Source organism: Carassius gibelio, chromosome B22, assembly GCF_023724105.1.
Source record: "Carassius gibelio isolate Cgi1373 ecotype wild population from Czech Republic chromosome B22, carGib1.2-hapl.c, whole genome shotgun sequence".
In the NCBI taxonomy this organism is placed as follows: Eukaryota; Metazoa; Chordata; class Actinopteri; order Cypriniformes; family Cyprinidae; genus Carassius; species Carassius gibelio.
This window is the reverse complement of record NC_068417.1, coordinates 21314763-21341971: the sequence shown is the minus strand read 5'-3', so window position 1 is coordinate 21341971 and position 27209 is coordinate 21314763. Positions and strand designations below refer to the sequence as shown.

The 27209-nt window shown below is 35.6% G+C and overlaps 2 protein-coding genes across 3 annotated transcripts in view; both read left to right on the top strand.

Moving 5' to 3' along the window:
* LOC127987380 (insulin receptor) overlaps positions 1–4874 on the top strand; it is a 73329-nt gene extending 68455 nt beyond the window's left edge. The window contains exon 21 of the mRNA XM_052589667.1: positions 143–4874. Coding sequence (XP_052445627.1) covers positions 143–497 — 355 coding nt within the window. The 3' untranslated portion in view covers positions 498–4874. The remainder of the gene's footprint in view (positions 1–142) is intronic.
* A 2582-nt stretch (positions 4875–7456) lies between these two features.
* Positions 7457–27209, top strand: part of LOC127987835 (rho guanine nucleotide exchange factor 18) — a 45790-nt gene continuing 26037 nt past the window's right edge. The window contains exons 1-12 of one of the 2 annotated variants that reach the window (XM_052590182.1): positions 7457–7616; positions 12433–12554; positions 13024–13475; positions 13552–13702; positions 13996–14122; positions 14459–14513; positions 15214–15258; positions 16210–16287; positions 16385–16496; positions 17829–18024; positions 24929–24993; positions 25185–25239. In XM_052590182.1, the coding sequence (XP_052446142.1) occupies positions 13300–13475; positions 13552–13702; positions 13996–14122; positions 14459–14513; positions 15214–15258; positions 16210–16287; positions 16385–16496; positions 17829–18024; positions 24929–24993; positions 25185–25239 (1060 nt within the window). In that variant the 5' untranslated portion in view covers positions 7457–7616; positions 12433–12554; positions 13024–13299. The remainder of the gene's footprint in view (positions 7617–12432; positions 12555–13023; positions 13476–13551; positions 13703–13995; positions 14123–14458; positions 14514–15213; positions 15259–16209; positions 16288–16384; positions 16497–17828; positions 18025–24928; positions 24994–25184; positions 25240–27209) is intronic. The other variant, XM_052590183.1, reaches the window with a different exon arrangement.

Below are 27209 nucleotides of genomic sequence, written 5' to 3'. Positions count from 1 at the left end.
ATTTGATTAATTGATTAAATGTGAAAATCGTACAAGTGAAAAAAAAACACATTCTTGTTTCTACATCCATCATGGAGACCCGTGGAGAATTAGGTTTATTGTGTTTTAAGATGGTCTTCTCTCGCTCTAACTCTTCTCTCAGGCACAGCCTCATGCAGATGTGTTGGCAGTACAACCCCAAGATGCGGCCCACCTTCTTGGAGATCATCGAGATGATCAAGGAGGACCTGCATCCTACTTTCCAAGAGGTCTCCTTCTTCTACAGCGAGGAGAACAAAGCTCCTGAGAGCGAGGAGTTCGACATGGACTTCGAGAACATGGAGAGCATACCACTGGACCCCTCATCCTATTCCCAACGCGAGGAGAGCCTCAGTAGAGACAACGGCCCCTCGGTGGGCCTACGGGGCAATTACGAGGAGCACGTGCCCTATACGCATATGAACGGTGGAAAGAAAAACGGCCGAATCCTGTCTTTACCCAGATCTAGTCCGTCCTAACATTTGCTTCAGCTTTTTCTCTTTGTTTTGTTTTTTTTGTTTTTTAAAGAAAAGTTTTTAAATGGCTTATTTTTGCAGAGGCCCTTAAAGATACAGATCTCAGGTCTTTTTTGTTGTCGATGTTGTTGTTTCCGTCTCACGGCTACACTAGTATGGTTACAATGAAAACGGACGTTATTTCGCCCATCAACCGACACACACCAATCGCTTTCTGACACTTTTACACTTTTGCCAAGTTTCCAAGACAGTTTGGTTGGGCGGTGGGGAAAAGCAAACTGTGAACATGACTAAATCAACCAGAAAAGCTGCTTCGGCTACATCACCTCAAAGTCCAATTCCTTCTCCCTCGGATGCTTATTTCCTGTCTCTCTAATTTTTATTTTTAAGTGGAAATCTTTTAAGATAGTGGCCTTTTATTAAGTGGCCTATAAAAAGAGAAGTGTCTATCAATGCTTGTGTTAATTTCTTTAGAACAATGACTTTACAGTGTGGAACTATGGGATGGCTTATATTCTTTTAGAACAAACCTTTGTTTTGTAGAGGAATGACTTTTATTTTGTCCTGGGGAATTCCTGAATTCACATAGATGATATTCACACGGTGTTCTTGTGAATGAGGTTTAATTTATTTGCTTTATTTTTTTTCTCTGAGCTTTTTACTCCTGTGTCCTTTTTACCGGCTGAAGGATATTTAACAGTTATGAATTGGACAAAAGAGTTCCTCAGACTGACCAATAGCTGCTGCTCTGATATATAGTGGGTATTTGATTTTATACATATATACATATACATATATATATATTTAAATATTGATTGGTATCAGTATTTTAAATATACTATTCACAACATCTGAACTTTTGTACATAATTCTAATGTCTTTTTCTAATGTCTTCATCCGCTTTGCTTATACAATATTTTTTTGCAACTGTCTCTTTTCATGAGCCGTTTATTTGTTTGTTTGTTTTTTATAAGCAAAAACAAAAATCTCATTAATTAACGTGCGAGTTGACTCACAGTCATGTTCCAGCGAACAGTGGGGAGCGTTTTTGGTTTGGCCTATATTCAACTGATTTCATTTCGTAATAATAATAATTAAATGTCATTGTTATTATTATTTAAAAATACAAATAGTTGATTGCTCAATTCAAGGGAATAAACGTTCAAATTTTCTGTCCTAAATTGGATTTTGTAGGATGTTTATCAGTTACATTTTTTGGGATTCCAAAAGCTGTAGTGGAGAATTTTTTGGGAATGTTATGGATTGTTTTTTTGTTTTTTTCCTGTGGGAAAATTTTCGGGTGGATTTAGGAAGTTGTTGTGAGAGATATACTTTACCGAGGGATTCTAGGTTGTTCGTTTTTCGACAGCAGAAATATTCGACCTGGTAATATTTAAATTGGATCATTAAAACATTCCTGTAATTTATCCCCAGTCAGGCTCCGGTATCTGTTAAAGTATCACAGTGAGTGTAGTTCTCGCACGGCTTCACATAATAACGACGTTTAAGCTCTAGTTCTGAGAAAGGGAAGTCTTAGAAGACCACAGGGAAAGTAAACTTCCTTATCTGTCAGAATAATGCCGCCTTTTCCCAAATAATCCTTTAAAGATAAAAAGCAGACAGCTTTCGTAGGCAGATGCTCAATTCCTCAACTTCGTGCCTTCTCCGATCGCCAGAGGCAAGAGAAATGGCGCTTTTACTGGATCTTGCTTGTCATCATCAAAAATGTGCACATTTCCTTTGTGTGCGTGTATATTTGTGTGTATTTATATTTATTTGTGGGTAGTTTGGGAGGAAAACGACAGAACGAGGCTGAAATTCACACATAAGCTTTAGTAAGCGTGTTTGCCATTTTATGCTTTGTTTTTTTTTTCTCACCTTGCTCTTTTTTTTATTTTTACCGTAGCCTTTTAACGTAAATGTTCTCTTTCTTGGTCCCATTGGCTTAATTTTAAATGTACATAGCAGAATCGAAGAAATCAAACGTGCTTGTATCTTTTCTTGAACTATTACAAAATTTTTTCTTTTTTTTTTTTTTTTACTGTAGCAGTGAGCAGATTTTTTTTTCCTAAATAACAAGATAACCATATATTTGAAAAAGCAAATATTGATCTTTTATTTATTCTATAAACCTCATAATTATGTAAATCCCTGCTAACTTTTATTTCAATACTCTAAGGCGGGTAAAACTAGTCTTTTAGTTGTTTATTTTTTTCCTCAAAGAGAGTAACAGCTGGCGAGGTCACGAACGCAGTTGGTTTATTAGCGCTAATGTCTTTCTGTTGGTTGTTTGGACACAGTCTACCTCAGTATGTTGTTAGAAATGTTTTAGAGCTAAGTGCATCTCTCTTTAGTTGTTTGAATTTCTTTAACAGGCTTGTTTTGGGGCAGCAAAAACTATGTCCGCAATCCCAAATTCGGCCACTAGAGGTTCTGTCTCACAATTATGATTACGGATCACTTCCCTTTACTCGATTTTAATTTTGGAGAACCCAAAGATTCACTTTAACGGGTGATGTCTTTTCTATCAAGTCATTTGAAATACGCAGAGCAGTTACGTTTATCCAAATGAAAAAGAGTACGAAAAAGAGTATCACTAAGGTACAGCCTTGAGTATGCGGGAAAACTGGTTTTTAATTTTACGGTACATTGTTTGGCTCTGCTAATCTGAATGAGGTATTATAGAGTTTTATTTGTTTGTCTATTACATGAAGCACTTATTTGAATAATACAATATTTTTCGTAAAGCCACTTGTTAATTCGCAAACGTTTTAGTATGTGTTTTCTGTGATTTAAGCTCAATTAAACCTTTGAAGTCAGTTCCTGAGAGACTAATGAATCACAGTTTGTTGCGCATAAACGGCCCAAAAACATTTTGCGAATTTTTTTTTTTAATGATTGCATATTATAATTTTTTGGGTTATATAGTTACAGTGGGCATAAAACCATTTGTGATTCACTAGGTGAAACGGCTCTTCTTCGCTCACTGCAGTATCTTAACGAACAAACTTTCTGATGCCCCAAGTTAAGTAGTTTCACATACAAACACTTTTTTTCTTTTTGGTTTGCACCAAATGTGATTGTCAATGTCTTTTGTTTGTTCCATGTGTTTTCTACTGTGAAAATTTCTATCAATGCCATAGTTTATAGTAAACACGGACTTCACCTGCCTCTCCTTACACATGCGTTCATAAATACTCTCGCGGACAATCCTATGTGCCATAGAAACATTTTATTTTCCTCAGGGAGATGTGAGCGTTGGGTTTTGTTTATCGGAGGAGCGTCAATTTTATCCACTGCTAGCTTAATCGCACGAGAAGAACGGATGGAAAACTGCAAAAACGATGCCTTTGGATGCCAGTCGTGCATCTCTAAAGCATTTCGCATCTTTCGTTGCCTCTCAATGTGTTTCGGGGAATAAATTGAGCGCCCCCTGGTGGATCCATAGTGCCTTGCACAAACCTAAGTATCCTCCAAGCCAAACCTGGCCAACAAACTCCCTGGAACGGATTGTTTTTCACCCAACATCCTCAAAATACTGGAGCCTGTTTTACAGATTTCTCGACAGGTTAGCACATCTTTGGCTCAATGCTTGGCTCAGTTTTACTGTATTGTTATATGTGAATGATATTCTTTTATTTTTATTTTTAATTAAGCTGAACTTGTTTCTTCTTGGATATGCTAAGGCTTGCTTTGTGGCTTGACAAACCGCCTAATGTCGTACGATTGATTCACTGTTACCCAAAACAACAACTTTGGCAGCTCTAAATTGAGAGAATATAATTTTGATGAATGACCTTAACCTAGTAACAAAAACCCTAATGCGGTTTCCTACAGCAAGCTAGAAAAGCAGAACAGGTCGAGCGCAAGGCATTGTATGTATTTTATTGTTCTTAAAAGGAAAAAGTATTACACTTAGAGATATTAATTTCTATTTTTTTAGTCCAAATAGGGAGGGCAAATTCAATTACTTTTTTGACTGTAAACTTTTACTATTCGTGTACATTACGGAATTAACATTATCAATGTATATAGATTTCTTTTTCGATGAAATTGTGATGTCTTTAGTTCATGGCATTACACTGTGATTCAGAGATATGAATGACATCGATTTTACTCTACAAACTGATCGGATGACGAACCGTTCAGAGGTTTGGCCTACAATGATGTTCTTTGTATGACATTGCATTGTTGTTTTTTTGTTGTTTTTTTCATGTACAACTACTTGTTTGCCATCCAAGAAATGATTGCATATCCTTTGTCAGCATTTTGTATTTGTAAATTGTTACCCTTTTCTTTGTACAATACGGACAATTCCTCTACGTTCATGAAGGTGACGTTTGAATAAACAATTGTTTTTCAATGTGAAAAACTGGAAAAGACCACTGCAGACTTTATTATAAGCTACAATAACACAAAAAATAAAGATATCGCTGATATCTGAAATGATTGATAAGGAAGGTTGTTTCCGCCACAAGATAAAAAAAGAGATTTTTAAGCCTTGCGCAAATCTTATATATGTGCAATTGTGAGGGGAAAAAAAGTCTGATTTGAGAAGTACATTTTTGAAATGTAAACTCGATATTTTAAAAAAGAAAATCTGAAATGTTTGGAAAAAACATTTTGTCGGATTATAAGCTCACAATTGTGAGAAACAATTCAGAATTGTAAGAGAAAAAGTCAGAATTACGAAATACTAACGCGACAAATTACAAGATATAAGAGATAAAATTAAAAGATTTGTAAGGTGTAAACTTTGAATTCAGACAGAAAAGTACAAATTTGCCAGATAAAAACTTGGAATAGCTAGAAAAAAGAAAATTCTAAGTTTATATCCCGTAGTTCTAACTTTTTCCCTTAGAATTGTGAATTTATAACTTGCAATGTGAGTTGATAGGTTATTTTTTAAGCGGAAACGAGCTTCCATCAGTTACAGAGAACAACTTTGAATAAAAGCACCATACAACATCAATTTTTTTTTTTTTTTTTTTTTGGTATGTGTTAAATGTTTATTTCTTATGTAAATCAGACATCTTTTGGGGTCTTATATGTGATGGACGTTTCAGGTTGTCTGGCCCCGTTTCAACATCAAATAATCAGCGCCCTTGTGTATTTTATTCAGCTGTTGTCCTGTACAATTTTCTGTTTAGTTGAACGTTTGATCATTTGGTTTGTTTCGTTTATCCCTGCTGTTTCGTTTTGTTTGTTTTCTGTTTTGCTTTTACCTCTGTGCACATAGACGGTCCCCACAGCTGTTTTCCTGTCCCATCATTCACCTTTACTGTAGAAAATGTTATTTAATCACCAACACACACCTTCCCATCAAAACTTTCCCCTCGGTGGTTGAATATGTGCCATTTACGTTGCACATAGAAACCACCTTCACTTATTTAACAAACCAACACATCCATCAGACCACGATCACACTGTGCCATGATTGAGTACGAATAGACAGCTTTAGTTTTTCAAGGAAAGCCAAGCAGTGACATGTACAGCAAATGTTGGAATGGAATGAAAATGAATCTTGCTGTGTGTAAATTATTCAACAATTAACTGTTTATATGAAATTTATGAATTAAAAATTATTGGGGGAAAAAAATGACTTGCAGTTGTGTCTGTTCCCAAGATAATAATTGCTTTTATTTGAACGTTTAAGAGATAAAGGCAACAGTCCTTAAATGCAAAAGAACAACCAAAATCAAATTTTGACATTTAATTTCCCAAAGCAATACTGAAATTAATGAAAAGACATAAGGGTGAGTAAATTATTTAAAATGTATTTATTTCAAGATTTAGCTGTATTGTAAATGTGTGTTATTTTTCTGTTATAAGAAATCTTTTTTTTTTTTTTGCACCACAGATTTAGAGAGACGTCAATTTTAGTCAAAATTTTGTACAATGTGAATACCTCTTCACAAGTAAATATATCGTATTAAAAACTTTTGTAAAGTTCTGACATTTTATGAATAGATTTTCTTACTGTATACTCTATGCTTGCATCTTAAACTATTGTTGTAAAATAAATATAAATACATATATAAATATATAACAAATTAATATTAATTTAATTTTTGGCTTCATTTTACAAATTGTTTTTCCACAAAAAAGACCCATTTGCAATCAAACTGTAATTTTGTTGAATTAACACAGAAGACTGAAGATTATTTAATTGAGTGAATTAATTGATTATTTAATTAATTTGGGATGCAAGGCTATAAAATCAGCATTAGAAAAGACAAAGGAATTATTTTATTTTTTAATAATAAAATGTCATTTCCACCATCATTTCCATATCAGAAGATATGATCTGAAATGTGGTAAAAAATGACACTGGTGGAAATGTTGATGATTTTAAAAAAAAATACAGAATTTTCCTGTTTATCATGTATTAAACATATTTCCTCCAGTATTTAATCACTGTAGACTTAAAAAAAAAAAAAAGCAGTTCAAATCAGCACAGCTCTATTAACTTTTGATTTGAATAATGTTTTAGTAACTGTTAAGAGTAACACTCTCGAACTGAATGGTTGCCTTATTCATATACCATATTTATACATCTTTGAAACCATAAAAAGACACTCAAGTCTGTAGAGACTTCTTTCATAAGAGCAGTAGTACAGTTACAGATAGCAGGAAATGGCACGTTTTATCTCTAGTAGTCAATAAAGTGTGAACAGCATCTAGTTTAAGCGAAACAAGCTCTTCGCAGGGTTCCTTCACCACGTTAACCACCAGCGCTTCTGCTCATCTCCTCCGAACGCCTGCACAAGTAGTGCACTCATTAGTATGGGAACTATGCAGTCATCACAGCATAGGCACAGAAAGGCTGGGCTTTTCTTCAGTTTGAATTCAAGCATCCACCATCGACACGTTTTGATTGTAACACCTCTGAAAGAAGGGCCTGTGTGTGTGTGTGTGTGTGTGTGTGTGCGTGTGTGTTCATGTAAAGGCCATGTGTCTGCACTGAGTGTCAGTCTGAAGAGGAAGTTGTAGCAGTGCTGTGTGTTTCAGGCTGTGGTTAACGCAGCACTCTGCTCTTTTCAGAGCCAGAAAGTGCTGTGTTAGATTCAGAGAAGGACGTTTTCGCTAGGTGTGGATTGCTGTTTGTACTTCTGGATCGGGGTGAGTACATAAAACATAGTTAATAGATGATAAAAATGCTAACTTTGTATGATTTGAACTAAATCTGTGCCACTGTTCTGGTAAGGCATTGTGTTCTGCAGCTCTAGATAAGCTATCATGAAACCTTTAATGCGTTGAGTTTTTGAATGAAGGTTGGATGTTTTGTGCTTTAAGGACCCAACTTGAGCTCGACCAGATGGATTTCACTGGTGCTTTCATCCATTATTGCTTCACTGGTATCATTTAAGGAACTGCCGAAGCAGAAATGCAGTTCACAGTGGTGCAACTCAATGACTAAGTGTAGAAAATCATACTTGGTGTTGGTCGGGTCTTTTCTTTTTCTTAAACAAACCTGTTGTTTTTCAAGAGCAACCGTTGTGATGCTCATTTCTGCTCTTCACAGATGGTGTTTTCCACTTTCACTATTATACACCAGATCACGCACACCGTTATACATCTCATATGTGAAACATACCATGGTTTAACTGTATTTTTGGGGGCATGTGATGGTATTATACCATGTACCATAGTAAATGCTACAGTGCTTCCAAGAATGCCATGATATTTTTGACAGAACACTATGGTGGCTGCATAAATGCTTCAGTTACACAATAACATGGTTTATACAGTATTTTAGCCCCAAACGTAATTGGGTGTTTAAGCTACACATTTAAAATCAACAGTTTAAAATTTTATTCCCATAATCTGAGATATTTCAGATGAGTAACAGTTTATTTTAATGTGACATATTAACATGTTGCATGTACTTGATTTAGTACACTCTAAAAAATGCTGGGTTAAATAGGGTCAAACCTATTGGGTTGTTTCCAACCAACAGTTGGGTTAAATGTTTAATCCAACCATTGGGTTGTATTTAAACCAGCATTTTTTTTAGAGTTTAATAACAGTAAGTTATGCAAAATGACAAAAAGTCAACCCTAAACTTAGTAAGTACTGAAGTTAAGTAATATTACTCAGTACTTATTTGCGTAATAGCATCTACACCTTAAAACAAAGCGGAAGCAAGAAATGACATAGCGCCATTATTAGGGATTGATAGGAGATGAAAATATCTCAATATGGCAGGCTATTGAAGGGAAGAGTCTTAAAAAAATAAGTGGCCTTGATGATGTTAGGAAAAAAAAAAAGGTTGTGTGAGGGGCAGAGCAAGTTGAACATTTCGATAAAAAAGTTATTGAATGGGAGGAGTCTAAAAATAAGTAGCTTCGATGAGGTCAGTGGAAAAGGAAAGTCGCTTGAGAGGCAGAGCAAGTAACGTTTTGATAAAAGATTACTGAAGGGGAGGATTTAATTAAGTGGTCTAATGATGTTATCAGAAATGAAGAGTCGTTTGAGGACGGAGCAAGTTGTTATGTTTAAAAAAAAAATATATTGAAGAGGAGTCTAAAGCTTAGTAACCTTGACGTCAGCAGAAAATTAAAGTCATTTGAGGGGCGGAGCATGTTGTTACTTTTTGATAAAAGGTTATTAAGAGGAGGAGGCAAAATAGAAGTCGCCTTGATGTCAGCAGACAAGAAAAAAAGTGGCTTCAACTTTTCTTGCCTGCTGATGTGAATATGTATATTGTGTTGTAATATTTGTATGTACGCTCAGGTTTGATTGTAAATCTGAAACTTCGAATGCCTTTTTTTGTTAAGGTTCAATAAATGTCAATAAAAAAAATAAAAAAAAGCAATCCATCTGCATCCGTTTCCGTTGATGACGTGCATCCGGTTAAGATGAACAAAAAATATTCTTGTTGACTCAATTTAAAAAAATGTTGTAAACCTAATTTTTGGAAAATTACATTGTTTCTGTGAAATATAATTAAGTTGACACCATTTTTACAAAGAGTTATGTTGTATGTGCTCATGTTAATTAATTAAATTGAACAAAGAGCAAAAATCAAAAAAAAAAAAAAAAAGTTGTTTAAGGGGCGGAGCATGTTGTTCTGTTTTGATTAAAAGGTTATTGAAGGGTAGGAGTCTAAAAAAAGTTTCCTTGATAAAGAAAGACCTTTGAGGTGTGGAACAAGTTGAACGTTTTGAAAACAAAAAAAAAAGTTATTGAAGAGGAGGAGTCTAAAAGTAGAGGCCTTGATGATGTCATCAGAAAAGGAAAGTCGTTTGGGGGCGGACCAAGTTGTTATGTTTAAAAATATATATATTGAAGAGGAGGAGTCTAAAATTAAGTAGCTTTGATGATGTCAGCAAAAAAAGAAAGTCTGTTGTGGGGCGGAGCAAACTGTTATGATTTGATTAAGTGGAGGGTCCAAATTTCTGAAGGGACAATACCATGATATTTACCACCTGAATACCTCACTCTGCCCTTTTTTGTCAAGGTAGTATTAAACACACACAATTCCCTCCCATTCAGATCAAGCGATGCTTCCTTTCTCTCTCTTATTACTCCCTCTCTCTCTCTCTCTTTCCCACTGTGAGCCCCCACCACTGTGCCTCTTGACTTTGAATCATATGTTAGATAATCCCCAGTGGTTCCCTCCTCTGATCCGGCTGTGGGACTCTAGTTTCCTGATATCTTGGTCATTAACTCCTCTGGGAGAAGTTCACACTGTCCACATGGCAGATCCACCTCTCCACAACTCCTGGCCCTCGTTCTCATGGATGAAACGATGGTCCTTCAAAAGAGGTAGAGGGCATGATTGCGTCTTTCTGGAACTCTAGCATCTTTCCTTTTTTTTCCCTATTTAAAATAAAATATATAATTAAAATATATAATTAATCAATATTTTGTTCTTATTTTATATGTAATTGTACTCTGTCAGTAGAATATTTCCGCTCTGAAAGTATGCCTAGTGTTTTATTTTGGCTTTCTGAATTGGCCATGTGTTTTCAGAATTGTGCAGAATGGAGATTTTTTTTTGTCTTCAAATACAAATAACTGAGGAGGTGTTTTGTTTGCTTGTGGTTGAGACTCTGACTGATGTTATGGTACATGCAGCTGCGGTCTGTCAGACCACCGGTGCTCAAGAGGTCCGGTCACATCGCTAACAGAATGAGCATTTGCATGCAGCATCTCATCTGTTAGCACATACAAAACCACATTTTCATACTTATCCGTTTGGTGTGATTATGTCATTACTGTATTTTTAAGATAAAAGACAGAATAACTGGAAACCGCCAGACTCAAAAACAGGGATTTTGGACATGCATTTAAATTCTGAACCCAGGCGGTTAGCGTGTTACAGTATACTCTGAGACATGGCACTCACACAAGTCATGCAAGTTTGATTCTGATGTGCAATTTCCTGATCCTATGTCATTTCCTCTCTTTGCTCTACTCTTCTTTAAAGAAAAAACAAGATAAAACTGAACCATATGCTCTTTTAGTATTTAGCCATTAGCACATTTGCTCTCAAACATTTCCTTATTCTGCTCCCCATCTTTCTCTTATTATTTTAGTTTAGTCTATTATGAATAAGTTATATATGATAGATAGATAGATAGATAGATAGATAGATAGATAGATAGATAGATAGATAGATAGATAGATAGATAGATAGATAGATAGATAAGCAGAAGTCACAGTTAGAGTACTTGGGTTTTGAAATCATCTGTTAATGATGCTCCGAATATTGCGTGGATTTTTAGAGAGTATCTCTTCTGAATTGCTTTACAGCTTTGGGGTTGCTCCTGTTATCCTCCTGGAAAAGCTCAAGACTCACATAACATAATTCTGCAAATTGCAATTGGCAAACCTTTAACTTCCTCCGGGGATTCGGCTACTCGAGTGCATGGCCCGCTTTAGGCTATTTCAAGTCCGTTTCCTTTTACTCAGACCAAAATAAAACTTTGCATCTTAATACTGTGTGTTTCCGACCTCAGATGGTGTGAGAAAAACAGATGTTTTCTGTGGTAGACCTACAGTAACCCTTGTAAAAGCTCAGAGGTACCTTTGTTTAAGTATTTATGTTGGAGCATATGGTACGAAGCAGCGGCCATAAAAGGATATTTGAACATTGACGACCATCATAGTGCTCTTATAGTTTACATATTACGTGTCTAATTTGGAGACAAACAACCTGCACTGCTCTCAGACTCTGTCATTCGTGTAGGGCCAAGATGATTAATGCCAGAAAGTACTGTACAGTTCATTCATCCATCGTTTAAGGACAGGCAGTTGGTGATGGAGAACAGTTCTGGATTGGACTTTGGTGTCTGGGTTTTGTCGTAGTCTATATTATTATTGTCATAATCACCTGGAGTTTTGGAAAGGTCACTTAAGCAATTCCCCAGTAGTGGTGGGCTTTAATTTAACTCCAAAGGAAGGTTCTTGAGAGTTGATGGAGAACATTAAGCCTGTATTTATAAAAATACAGGTTCTGCAATGGTTTTGGGGGGGTCTTACAGTTGGTAATATGGTTCTCTTGATGGCTTTCTGAAGAACCTTGGGTTCTCCTTTAGCATCAGGCTGGAGGCCATTATATACCAGCTATCAAATACAACCCAGAGTTTTGCTTCTGTAAACTAGTGCATCAGATTAAGATATTCTGTTTACAGGGAAATTTTTGCAGAATGCAGCCGCTATTTAGGCTATTTTAATTAGAGTATGCTGTCATACCGGCTCTCCAGACCCCTATCTCTATTACTGCTATCTCACAGGAATAAACATAATAGATATGACGTAATTAGATATCCAGAATGTCTCACCACTATTATTGTGTTTCGTCTGGTGCACAGCAACAATGTTTGATAATACACCTGAGCAAAAGCAACACTGTACGTCTGAGATCAAGAGTTCACAATTGTGGATAATATTCCTTGCTAAATTCCTGGTGGATTGTTCTGTGTTTCAGCCTCAGATTGCAAGCCATGCTCTCAACTTCAAGCCCAGGTCTTGGCACCCAGCTCCTCCTCATCCTTGTCCCCAACCTCCATCCCAGAAGACGTCTTCTTTAGCAGTTCACCTGAGGACAAGGTAAGACCCTAACCCTAGCTTGACTCTAAATATACGGTGAATGATGTTGACCCTGGAATATACGGAACTCTGCAAAATCAGTCCATCTGACTTGTTCATTATGTATATGCCTTTTTGAAGTTGTATCATAGCTTTGTGTGAGGAACGAACTGAAACTGAATTTAAAAGAGCTGTGTAATATCTCAAGGAGGGCCAGTGGCCTGCAGAGTTTAGCTCCAACTTACACACCTGCCTGGGAGTTTCAGGTATACCTATTAAGACCTTGTTTAGCAGGTTCGGGGGTGGTTATTAGCAATTGAGAACCGCTGGCTTAGCCAGTGCCTCTTGTATCACACAAGAAGTTTACTACATCCTCTTTCAGTCCATGAATGACACTACTTGAGACTTACCTAGACTTCACATTATTATTCATGTGTCATGTGACCTTTTTGTTGTGATAAACCAACTGCCTATGGGTTTTTACATTCAGAGACATTTCTTGACTGAGAGCAACCAGTGCAGCAGTGAAGAGGACCTTTTAGACTTCTGCTCTTCTCTGAGAGATTCAGAATATTTCAGGGACCTGCAACTTGGATCCACTGAACCACTGGACTCACAACTTCCAGTTTTAACTGACCCGGTTTCTGCCCCTTTGGTGCCTCCTGCATGCACCTCAGAAAGTGGATCTAGGCCGAATCCCACAGGGTTCAACACCCATCAACTTTTCCAGACGGCCGACACTGTGATTTCCACTGGAGGGGAAGCCATGAAACGCTTGGCCTCTATCAGAAACTCAGAACAGAAGGAGTTCCAGGATTATCCGGAATCCGATCAAGATGAGGACTCGGACACAGATAACTTTCCTATATTGGTTCGATCCATGTCCACGTCACGTAGACACAGCTGGGAAGTGCCAGTGTCGCCCTTTGACATGGGAAGAAGGTAAGACTTATTCTTTCAGAGATTTCTCTGGTCACAATGATGTATGTGTGTCTGTAAACATTGTTATGCTGTGTAGATTCAGTCTAGACACAAACGGCATTGACAGTGATGGGGAAAGAGAGGTAAACTGTTTGGACAAAAGTCCCCATCTACCATCTTCCTCCTTCTCCGAAAGCTCAGTGGAAGAAACCACCAGCGCTGTGGAAAGTGAAATACCCCAAACACAAGTAACTGTCCTTATTGCAATCTCGGTTTTAATATGACCAGAACAAGACTTTCAGTCAGCTCTATAAACCACTCTCCTGCTCCTGGAGGGCTGCCGTCCTGCAGACTTTAACTCCAACCCTAATTAATCAAACCTGAACCAGCTAATCAAGTTGTTCAGGATCACTTGAAAATAACGTGTGTTGGAGAGTTGGAGTCGAATTCTAGCCAGAAGGTAGCACTCAAGGAGCGGGGTTGGCTTCCTATGTCGTAACTCTTATTGATAACATTTCCCATGCTTTGGTTTTAATGACAGAAGCCAACCACAACAGCAACGACAATATACTCCAGATCTGAGATCCTTGCGACTGATGAAAAATCCCAAGCTGACAGAGTCTCCCGCATACTGGAGACTTCTAAGCAGGCTGCCAGGGCGGCCGGAGGTTAGTGAAATGATTCTCCAATCCAGTAAATCCAATGCTAATTCTGTCAGGAGGAATTCTTAGATCAAAAGCAGCAAACGCACATTTTTCCATTTAAAGTCTTTCAAGGAGACCTTCTTTATTCTGTAGTTCTTTAAACAAACCACGTTCTGTTACTAACCCTAACCCAGAAACAGAACTTTCTGAACATCCAGGGAACTATATAGAAACTTTATAGTTCTATATAGAACCCTTTACTGCCATATATATATTTTCTGCTTAGAAAACTGATCTTAAAGTGCTAAAAAGAACAACAGAATACATGTAATCTTGACTTGTGTTGCTTTGGAATTGCAGAAGAAGAGCAGGGGTCAGAAGAGGGGCTGCAGTCAGAGGAAGGACGGAGTCATGTGTAAGATTTCACATCTTTGTTTTGTTTAAGAGCACCATGGCAAGGTTGTTTTGAGTCAGTGAAGTTACATAATTCTCAAGGATTACTGCAGGACCTTGCAATATGTCAAGACGATTAAGAAGCTTTCATTATGGCTTCCTGAAATTCATTTAGCATATAGCTGGATTAGCAAGACTGTGTAAATACCTGAATAGGGGTCCTATTTTATCTGCATAAAACTATTAGTCCTCAAAATGTGTATATGCTAATTATTCTAATAACAAACAGTTCTATTTATGTATTTCCTGTTGCAGGGTGGGGCATATCGAAATACTTCTTCCTTATCTTAATTAGCCAATAGTTGTTTGCAACTGCAGCTAGTATTTGGGGAGGGGCATTCTCATTCTTGAAAGCCATCTGATTGGACAAGTATACAGTGCAGGATGATGTCATCAAAATTTTGGGTCTGTTTTCTTTAAAGAGACTTATTAGGCCATGCTAGCACATAGCTAGGCCTAAAGGCTAATATATAGGAACTAAAGGGAGAAATCTAGATGAACTGATCTAAACAAAAATGTGTGATTTGATTGTATCCCATCGTGGCTGTGGTCTGCCCGTGAACAAGGCAGTAGATTTTACTGATGGTTTTATTTGGACAGCGGCCCACCGTGTGCCCTGCCGCTGCCACACACACTTAGCCTCAGTGTCTTGTTTGTCTCAGGCTGATGGTACAGAATGTTCTGCAGGAGCTTAAGCAGTATCACGGGTAAGTAAACAGTGTGAAGGAGCCTGTCGTGCTCGCCTACAGACTAACAGAGTGGCCCACGTTTGGTTTTCAGGCCCGAAATAGAAAGCATTGTTTCTCACTTTGGCTATCTTGAACATGTTGTGTATGTTTGCTTATATTTATGCAGCATTTTGTCTTCTGTGTTTACAACTCTTGCTGTATCTTTAAACCTGGTGGGGTTTTTCCTGGTTAGGACGTACTTGGTTTATCTGCATGAGAAACCAAAGCATGCTTTTAACAAGGTCATGACACATGTGCACAGTAACTGACGCTTCTAACAGCAGACTAGCAAGAGTGTATGTTCGGAATGGAAAACTAGAGTGCATACTTGCATTTGTACATTACAAAGTAGTGTACTACACTGTACACTAGAGAGACGAGAGATGTTAAGGAGTTGCCACTCTAAAAATTGAAGGTTTATTTAAACATGTTGCATTGTGGGTTGCAGAAAATTTGCATGCTGCAGAAATAATATGGTATTATTCTATTCCGAGCATAAAAATGGATACAACATGCTGCTTACTGAGCACTATGTATTAATGTTTACAGCATGATATGTTTAAGCAGTAGTATGCACATTGTCATTTCACCTCAACATGTTGCATGTACTTTTTATCATTTTTCTTTTTTTGCAAAGTTCTTGTATTATTGTTTTAAATTCCTTTAAAACTTTTGCAAGTCCAATCAAACAGGTCAAGTATGCAGTAAAGAGGTAAAAATGCATTTGAGTATCAATCGGTAGTATGGAAAGTTGACAGTTTGTCAGAATAGTACGTTATCCAGATACTGCATACCGTAAAAACCATAAGGTCATGGTAGTTTGCATTCCAAACATATCCAGCATAATTTTGCAGAGAGGCAAATTGCCAGTGGAGAGACTTGTACTGAGTTTATACTAATCTGATCATGATTATCTTGGATTTCCCTCAGAGCTAAACACAGAACTTCAAGCACAGAAAAAAAGGAGGCGGCAGGGAATTTCACATGGTACGAGTTTCTTGCCATTGAGTAAGTCATTGACCTTTTCATGTTGTTATTTATATAATAATCACATTGACATACTCTTGTTCTTCAGAATTTTAAACTGGTTTGATGTGCTTTGTAGAAATGATGAAGAAGAGGAGGACAGACCAGAGCGTCCGGAAAAAGGCACCAAAGTCAAGCGGACTCTGAGCTCACTGAGGAACCGCGTGACCGGATCCTTCAACAAAGACAAAGTAATCGCACACGTGCTGACATCAATCATTCGTGCCTGGACTGTGAAAAAAAAAAACATGTCCATTTCTACTGAACTTCGCAGCAACTTCTGCACCTCTGCAACTTCCTCCTTTCTTAAATGTAGAGAGACATTAAGCTCGCCCATGCAGACTACTGGGGAAGTTCTGACCTGATCTTTGAGCTAGACAATGTGCCAATTGTATACTGTCTTTTAAAAAAATAAAATGCACAAGTTAATTAATCAGTCAAATTGTTTTTAAAACAGAGATCAGCTGATACAGATATGATTGATTATTTTGGTTATATAGCTGATATATTGTAAAATGTTAGTGTTAGTCTATTTTTAGGACTTATTTATATGCTTTTCCTATATTAGTTCAGCAAAATAGGTGAGTACAATATTTACGTAATGCACACAAAAAAGTACATTTGATGGAAAATGATTTTAACATATAATTAAATTAAATGTTAAAAAAGAATGAAGATATTAATAATATTCTATATATATTTCATTGATTTAATTTTTTTTTTATCAAAGTAATGATAATTAGGTGAAATAAAAATAAAATAATAATTTAAAACTTTTTATCTATCCCTCCTCTTCCCTATAATTACACTTATTAATATAAATAAAAATTAAATTAAATTAATTACATTCAAATTCAGCAAAAATCACATTCACATGTACTTTATGCTTTCTATTCTATATATTTTGTTTATTTTAGTGCGGTCAAACAATTAGTCACGATTAATCGCATCCAAAATAAGTTTATATATATATATATATATATATATATATATATATATATATATATATATATATATACAAATACACACACAAAAATATACATGCATGAGCGTGTATTTGCAAATTCACAATGCATTTACAGCGTTCACACACACACATTATGTAAACAAATTGTTTTATTTTAGATGCGATTAACCGCGATTAATCGTTTGACCGCACTAGTTTAATAATAAAGAAAAACCTTAAATATATCCCTAAATTTATCCAGCCTTCCCTAAAATTAAGTTAAACGTTATTGAATAATTACATTACAATTCATCGGGAATTACATTACATGAAACAAATAGTGATATGTGCTCGGTGTGCTCGGTTTATATTTAAAAAAAAAATTTTGTTTGTTTATTTTTGTAAATAAAATCAAATAGTATATATAATTATACATATCTACAAAATCATATATAATTCTATTTATTAAATTTATATTCTGCTGAACTTTTGCTTTACTTTTAGGTTTTTAGGCGGTCTTTTTGCTATCAGAACTATCAGAAGGTAATAACACGTCCCTTGATTCCTCTGTTTTCAGGGTAAGACCCGAGACAAAGAGCAGCAGAAAGAGAAAAACAGAGAGAGAGAGAAAGAGAAAGAGTTGCACGAGCGTGAGAAAGTGCGGCGGCGCAGCGTGAGCGGCCACCAGCTCGTGCTCGGCTCGTTCTCCAACTGGGCGACATGTTCACTGTGCAGCAAGACCCTTCAGAGGAAGCATGGCCTGCAGTGTTTGAGTGAGTAACACACGACCACAAACACAAACTCGCACCTGCTCCGCCACAGCGCATGTCCCAGTCAACCCCAGGCTGCTGCTGATGCCAGGTTTCACGCGGCTCTCGCATCTCTCACGGGGTTTCTCTAGATTGGGAGTTCTGATAAACCATCGGACGCTTGACCCACTGACTCAGACTGTCACGTGACGCGGCGTAGCTCGAGCTTCGGCTGTTTTGCAACCCGCTTTGCGCTGCGGAGAAATGAACTAGTTTGATTCGATCAGGTTTCTAGTGACTGATGGGGTTTACAAGAGCACGTACTTGAGACTTAAAGGGACAGGTCAACCAAAATTCAGATAGTCATTTTTATAATTTTTCTCTTTGTTATTAGTGCCGTCAAACGATTAATCGCGGTTAATCCCATCCATAATAAAAGTTTTCGTTTATGTATAGCGTCTAGCCCTGGTCTTCTTTAAACTGAAATAGATAGATAGATAGATAGATAGATAGATAGATAGATAGATAGATAGATAGATAGATAGATAGATGCACACATAAACATGCATACTATGGCATAAAAATAGATTCTTTTAATTATTTATTAATTTGTTTATTTGTTAAAATATTAGTTTATTTATTTATTTTATAAGATAGTATATATATACTGAAAATAATGAAAACATTCATCTAATAATAATAATAATAATAATAATAATATATATATATATATATATATATATATATATATATATATATATATATATATATAGACGATGTGGACTGGAGTTGTTTTTGTGTCCTACTTAAGAGAAAGGTTTACATGGGTTTGAAAGGCTATAATATTCATGTTCAAGAGATCTGTCCCTTTAAGAATCGGTTAGTCACAAGACATCCTGATTGGTAATTGAGCAACACATTGGTGTTTACCATTAGCGTCACAAGTAGTCTCAGTAAGTCCCTGAAGATGCTTATTTGGAAACTAGGTGTTCATTTGTAGACTGTTTATTTCCCTATTTTAGGAAACCTTTTTATACTCAGTTCTTTGTCAATGTTGGCTGGCCGAGAGACTTTAGAGAAAAGGAGAAACAGAAGTATTGCTGTATTTAATTTGTTTGTTATGCTCCATTACTTCAAGGCACTTAATGCTGTAGGAAATCCCCTCATATTATATTCTTTAAAAATAAGAACGTTAAAAATAGTTTTTTTTTTTTTTTTTTTTAGAGTACTTTCATTTTTGCATATTTCCATCTTAATTTGTGTTCTTTGAATCTTGTTTATTTATTTACATTAATATTTGTTGGCAAGTGTGGTGTGTCCTGGACAGTGACTCATATCATGTGTTTATTCAGAGTGACAGAAGCACGCTCATCAAGTCCAAGCTGTAAATTTAAAGCCATTTGGCGGCGAGTGGGATATATTATATATGACTCTTTGCATGACACTGCTTATTAAACAAGTCACGCTGATGTATTTCCTTAGGCTTCAGAGGAGGGATTCTCACTTTAAACAGTCATGATCATTCACCAGTTCAGGTTTATTAAAGAAGTAATAAAGTAATCACTAGTTTGACTTTGAAATATTACACTAGACAACTAATTCACCATCATATGCCATTAACTGACTTCTGATAGATGTTATAACAGTGGAAATGTATAGCAGCTATATTTTTATTTAGCATTTTATATTCATACTGTAGCATGAAAAAGTCTAATATTTTTTTAGAAATTAACAAAAACTATACAAGGAGGATCACATTGGATCAATATTTATTTATTTACTTGTTTGTTTGCTCGTTTACACTTAGAAAAAAACCCTATATTTATTTGTGATATTTTTTACCATATTTCAGTGATCTATATTGGTAGGTAGAATGATAGTATATTTATATTTTATGTGTGTTTTGTATTTAATATTTATATTACAACATAAAAATATAAAGTAAGTCGCTATATCCATATAAGGATCACATTTTCACACCAAAAAAACAAACAAGACAATTTTTTTTTTCATATTTTTTTTCTTTTTTAAGTTCTTATCTACATTGGTGAATTAATACAATGGATGGTTGGCTATATATATATATAAACTATATTTTTAGAAACTGTAACTTGTTTTTAAAATCTTGTACAGTCATGATCAATGGAAATATGTAAAAATATATGCATGTTGATATTTAGAATTAATATATTCTAGAAAAAGTAAATCCCCAAAACCCTGCATAGGTCACATTTATTTATTTATTTTATTTATTCGTTTGTTTCGTTTGTTTGTTTACACACAAACAAACAATTCCTTGTTTATATATTTTCCCCTTTGTTACAGTTGTCTTTTTGTGAATGGACGAATTAACAGATTTCCATTAAATCCATTCAATTAAATTAAGTCATTAAAATATATGAAGATATATAGAAGATTAAAATTATGAAATATATTTTCAAATGTATTTTATCTATCTATCTATCTATCTATCTATCTATCTATCTATCTATCTATCTATCTATCTATCTATCTATCTATCTATCTATCTATCTATCTATCTATCTATCATCCATCCATCCATCCATCCATTTATTTATTTATCTATCCGTCCGTCTGTCCATATATATATTTATTAATTTATTTATTTATTGACTCACAAGTCGTAAACACACTGAAAATCCGAGCCACTGTAAAATCGCGCCTGTCTCTTTAAATGTGGGACTCGGTGAACCTGTGGAATGCGCCTCATGTCCCATAATCCCGCGCGGCGCAGTGCTGGGACAGTCCGTCACTTTACATCCAGCGGTCGCGATTGGCGCTGCTGTTTTTAGGTTGCCAGGTGATGTGTTGTGTGTTTTTGTGCGGCTGTCAGAGAGCCCAGGGTGATGATGTCTGAGGTGACGAGCTCGTGACAGGCGTCCACCGCGTCATCAACGGTGAGTTTGTTCAGAGCAACAGGTGTTTGCTAACAGAGCTAATCAACACCGAGCCGCTAAAACACTGTCAAAGTCTACAGACGTCGCGTAGGGAAATGTTCAGCTACAGGTGGCTCTTTTTAACCTTACAACTGAAGGTTGGCTCAGTTGCTGACCGTTGTGTTGAGTTTGATTGGCTAGTCGAGCAGGTCAGTGTTGTGCAGGACTTAAGGAGCTTCAGACCATTGATGTTGATTGATTCAGACACATTTAATTATTCATCATAGCCGTTCATTTTTGCTAATTACAGTACATTATGTTTACTGTGTGTAGCAACAGCATTTAACACATAAGTTAAACGTTACAACGTCAGACCCAGCTAATCAATAATAATGACGTCAAGGTACTTACTTGAATGTGTTGCTGAGGTGTTCTGGCTGGTTGTTATGTGGTTGCTAGGGTGTAATAATGGTTTGCATTATACGTTCATTATTATTATTGCATATTAATATTTAAGTGATATTATATTATGTTATATTATTGTATTTAAGTTTTTATTTACAATGCAGATTTGTTTTTGTTTCTGCATTAACAAAGATTTAGAACTGATTTTAAGTAAATTATTGTTATACTATATCAATGGACAATAAACTTTTAAATTATTCCATTGCTTATGTAAATCTGAAAAAAATAATACCCCACATTTTTTTAAATCTGAAAATAAATAAGCAAACAGTAGTGAATAGTAATAGAGATGCTTGATTTAATAAATCTGATTTAAATTTTAAATCGGGCATTTTATTAGACAACAGTTTGTTGAATATTACCTCCTGTCTTATCAGTGGTTAAAGAGGTCATATGACGTTGCTAAAAAGAACATTATTTGGTGTAATGCAATGTGTTTATGTGGCTTAAGGTTAAAAAAGACATTATTTTCCACATAATGTACATTATTGTTTCTCCTTTATGCTCCGCCTTTCTGAAATGTGTCGATTTTTACAAAGCTTATCATTATGAAAAGCGAGGTATGCTCTGATTGGCCAGCTATTCAGTGCATTGTGATTGGCCGAATACCTCAAGCGTGTGACGGAAAAGTTTCACCCCTCAACATACTGTGATGCCGTGTCCCGGTGTGACGAGAGAAAAACAAAAAAGCTCCGCCTTCTTTCTTTGCATAAACATTTGGGTTGCGTTATGCAAATCTCCCACACAGTGATGTAGACATGTGGGGGCGTGTTTAAATGAGCCATTTTAGGAGGGGATGGACGAGTCTTAACTTTTATAAAGAATATCTCTCTGGGTTTGAGACTTTAGTCTTTGCAACTTTAGGGATCTAATCGATTCATGAACAGTTTCTAACAGTCCAAAGAAAAAGGAAGACTTGAAATCGCATCATATGACTCCTTTAACTCAGTTTTGCATTGTTCAGAAAATTGTTATTCTGTGACAGAAGCTGGAAGCAACAAATATGAGTCCTTTAAAACTCAAGAGTTAGTTTCATTGTTCTTGACCGTGTGATTCTTGTGGTTTTTGGGACGTGTCTGTGGAGGAATAGTGTAGTTTGGATGACGGTGCTGTCCTAAGCTGGACGGTCACATGCTGTTAATTGCGTTCATCCAGATTCTCCTCCTCCGCATGCCTGAGCGCGGTCAGGTGCACTGTCCCGTCGGCTCCGCTGGAGCTGTGCTTTGATGATAAATAACACTCGGCCCACGTTCACATTCCAGCGGGCGGATCATGTGATGTGAAGATAACAGGATTATCCTCCCGTCGAGCGACTTCTAGTTCCTGTTCCGTTTTCAGCTGTATATTACGTTCCAGAAAGTCATTAGACGTCTGTTTGATCTTGACATTGAGCTGAAAGTGCTCTGAATAAAACCTTTCTCTGGAGTTCCTTAATGCTGGTCACAGGCAGAAGTGTTTTATTTCCGTTATATTACTAAGAATTAAAGGGGTTTGCTGAACTGCAAAATTTAGCAATTAACTGGACTTAACTGGAACTTACTTAAATGTGATCTGCTAGTTTTATTTTGTTATTTTTATGTTATTGTGTTAGCAGCGTAAGGTTGTGGGTTCGATACCCAGGGAACACGTTAGGTAGAAACTGTCAGGTAGAAGCCTGATTGCACTGTAAGTTGTTTTTGATAAAAGCATCCGCTAAAAGCATACATTTAATTTAATTTACTTTTTAATGTTATCATTCCCCCCAAAATTAAAAGAATATAATTGAATTATTTTAAATAAAAAAATATGAAAGTTGTGACGAATGAATATATATATATATATATATATATATATATATATATATATATATATATATATATATATATATATATATATATATATATATATATATATAAATTATTATTTATTAACACAATGACTATTAAAGTATAGAACTCAACTACGATTACATTTTATGATTGCTATAAGGTTCATTTTTTTGTGTCTGATAACTGCTATGGAGAATAGTTGTTGTTTTTTTACTTTTGTTTTATGTGTATTAACTTGTGTGCATTATTAATATTCCAATAAATTAACATTATTTTCTAATATATAATTAAGACCATGATTAAGTCTGATAACTGATATTATTACTAACGGTAGATCATTTTTGTGTCTGATAACTTGATAAAATTTTTTTTACTTGTTTTATTTGTAATTATATTATGCATTATGAATACTCTATAATTCTACTATTATAATATTATTATCTATTATAATTAATGCCATGTTTATGTCTGATAACTGATATGGACAATGGATGTGGTTTTTAATTTACTTCTGTTTTATTTGTATTAATTTGTGTACATTATTAATATTCTAATATAATAATTTGAACGTAACAGTATTATTATCTTATATAAATAATTCCATGTTCATGTCCGATAAATGATATGGATAATATATATTTTTTTTTACTTCTGTATTTTATTTGTTTATTTGTTTATTTATTTCTATTTTTTTTTTGACAAATAATAATAAAAAACTAGTTGTTGTTGTAGCAGTAATAATAATAATTATTATTATTCATACCACTGTTTATGGCGAGTTGTTTCATGATCTAAATAATGCAGTGATCAAATTTATCTTCATCTTTGTTTTGAGCTTTTTAATTAATCTACACATTTCTTACACAAGTATGAATGATTGTTATTTGATTGTTGAGTAATTATTCAAGCAGCGAGCTCTGGCTAGATACTAGAAGCTAGCATAAACTGGAGCATAAACTTTTATTTTTGAGAGCATTGTATTGGATAATAAATTTGATAAGCCATTGCGAACTGGATGAGAAAGAATTAGCCTAAAATACATTTAAATGTATACTTCTACTGGAAATATAGCATTCATGCTAGCTTTTCTATAAACGTTCTCAAAGCAAATAGTCATGGACTGTTGGATTTTATGGTAGATATTTGTCAGTTTTCATGTTTCTGTGGAATCAAGTGTCTTAAAGTTATGTTGCATGACGTGAAGTGTGTCAGATGTCAGTGTTTTCTGCTCTGGAGGTCCTGTGAAGCAGCAGGCATCGATCAGAGCCTCTGTTTGCTGTGTCTCTAATGAGGTTTGTGCCTAAATGGATGAATCGGTCACTTTGCGGTGTGAAATGTGGAAAATGGCCCGCAGGGATGTGGCACAGGTCTTTTGAATGGATAATAAAGCACTTCTGAAGGTCTTTACCCCTGATAAACCTGCACAGATAGTTGGTTTACTTGTTTTATCAAATCTCTTTGTTGCAGCGTTATGGAAAAAAAACTCTTGTTTCATATCCGATTATGCTTTTAAATACAAATATCGTCCCCGGGTTTTATTAGTGCGTTTTGACTGTAACTTCTTTGATATTTTTTTACAATGAAAGCAGCATTGTGAAACATTAACTGTCCCGTAGTGTTGCGACATCCGCCCTGTTCTTCAAGTCCTCTCCTTCACATGTAAATTCAGTTTATGGGACAGTCTGATAAACTGGTTTCGATAAGGAAAGCACTAACCTGTCCCTCTCTCCACCTCTTTGATCTGCGTTTGGACGTCAGACTGCGCCGTCAACGTCCACAAGAGCTGCAAGAACCTGCTGCCCGAGTGTAGCAATAAAAACAAGGTAAGATTCGTTCACATTAAGACTTTGTTGAACAGACTTCACTCTGTTTGTTTGAACCAAATGAATTCGGTTCCTTCAGAAGATGAAAGAGTTTATCTTTGTTCAAAGGAGTGGCAGGGTGTGGTTTGTTGTAAATGATAAACTAAGCTGGGCACCGTGTTAGTAAAAACATGTTTGTTTGTTTTTCGCAGTCAAAAGACTCGCCGCAGAAGACATCAAACTCTGCTTCTCAGTCACATAGTCCAGGTAAGCAGTTCTTAGCCACTAGTTTTAATTTTTTTGTGCGTGTGTTGTTTTTGATGCTCTTTGATTTGATGATCAAATCAGGGTTTGTTTGCTCATCCGATGACGTGTTGATGCCAAAGACTTTGTGAAACATTTTTGTGGTAAATGTTTGTATGTGATACTGAAAGTAGTTTAATGCAGTCAAGTCGCTGTTGGAAACACAACAATGGGGGTTAATTTGAATTTGTTTAATGGGGCGTTCATTTATTTAAGGGACACTGTGGTCATCTGAATTGTTTTCACAGCAATTGAAACTAGTTTTTTACACTAAATATCACCAATGAATCAGATGACTTCGTAATGAATGGTAGAATTTGATTTATATATATATATATATATATATATATATATGTAAATTGTCACAGAGGCATCAGGAGTGTGTCAAATAAATCAGTGAAATGTTTTTGCATTGCTAAATCATTCTTGAATTAGTGAATCGTGGTCGAGTTGGTGAATTGTCTTTTTAATTTGTGAATGTTTTTTTGCATCTGTAGATCCTTTTTGAGTCAGTGAATCATTTGTAAGCGAGTAATCATTTTTTGAAGTGGCTCGTTTGAAAGATTCACTCGAACAAATCAGTTTAGTAAATTGAATTTCCCAAATGCTTTGTTTGCGAGACAGTAGACGTGCGACAGTTTTATTTTAGTAGCCTGTTATTTATAGTGTTGAAATTGCAGTCCGTATTAGATTCAGGAAACTCACGTACAGACAGACTTACACGTGCGCTTTGTGTTTGTCCTGAAGCTCGTGGCGGCGGTTAAATGCACTTACATCTATGAATACCTTTAATGAAACTGATATAAATACAGTTATGTTTTTAGAACTGAACAAAGCATCTAATATGTGGAAATAGATCTGTGCATTAGTGTGAATGCAGTCTATTAAAGCTGCCAGTGTGTATGACTATAATAAAATGGCAATAATGCTGAGGAAAAACAATACTATGATTATCTGGAAACTTAAAGCACTCTTGATACTGAAAGTGCTTTTTGTTTATCAGCTGTAATTGTCTTTTTCCACCTTTATTACTTTATATTTGCTTGTATGTTTTGAAGTTGTGTTAACTTTAATTCTTAACAATAATATATATGAATGAATTAATGTTATTAATTTAAGTAGCCTGCTTATATAATTGAATAAAAATGCACAAAATAAATTTGATATAATCGTGATGATTCGTGACATAATTGTAATTGAATTGAATCATGAATCCAGTGCTGATTCGCACCCCTGCTGTCATTAATTACTGCCCATTCATGTCATGTCAATCCCATAATACCATTTTTTTTTTCATATTTGGAAAACAAATTAAGATATTTTTGATTAAATCTTAACGCTCTCTGATCCCGCATAGTGCGCGCTTTCTTCTGAACTTAAACAAAGCTGATTACACATGCGTCATGCTACTCCATAATGGCGAAATGCGTAAACTCAGTGGAGAAGAACTGTTGAATAAAGTGGTTATTTTTGCACACAAAGTATTGTCATAGCTTCGTAAAATTAAAGTTAAAACACTGATGTCACATGGACTATTTTAATAATGTCTTTACTACCTTTCTGGGCCTTGAATTGTGGTAGTTCCCTTGCTGTCTATGCAGGGCTAGAAAGCTCTCGGATTTCATCAAAAATATCTTGATTTGTGTTCATAAGATGAACAAAGGTCTTACAGCTTTGAAACGACATAAGGGCAAGTAATTAATGACAACTATCCCTTTAACAATAACACTGGCATATGATACAGTATTACAAACATAATAACACACTACAAGTGAGAAGTGACTGGTTAATAAGCAGCAGTGAATGATCAGAAAAACAACACTTTCTTCTGTTTTTCTTCTGCTAATCTGCTGTTTGGTCCAGTCTCGCAGCTGCACGAGGAGCTTGTTCGGTTTAATTTGTTTTTGTTGTCTGCTGATCGGAGTCCCCTGATA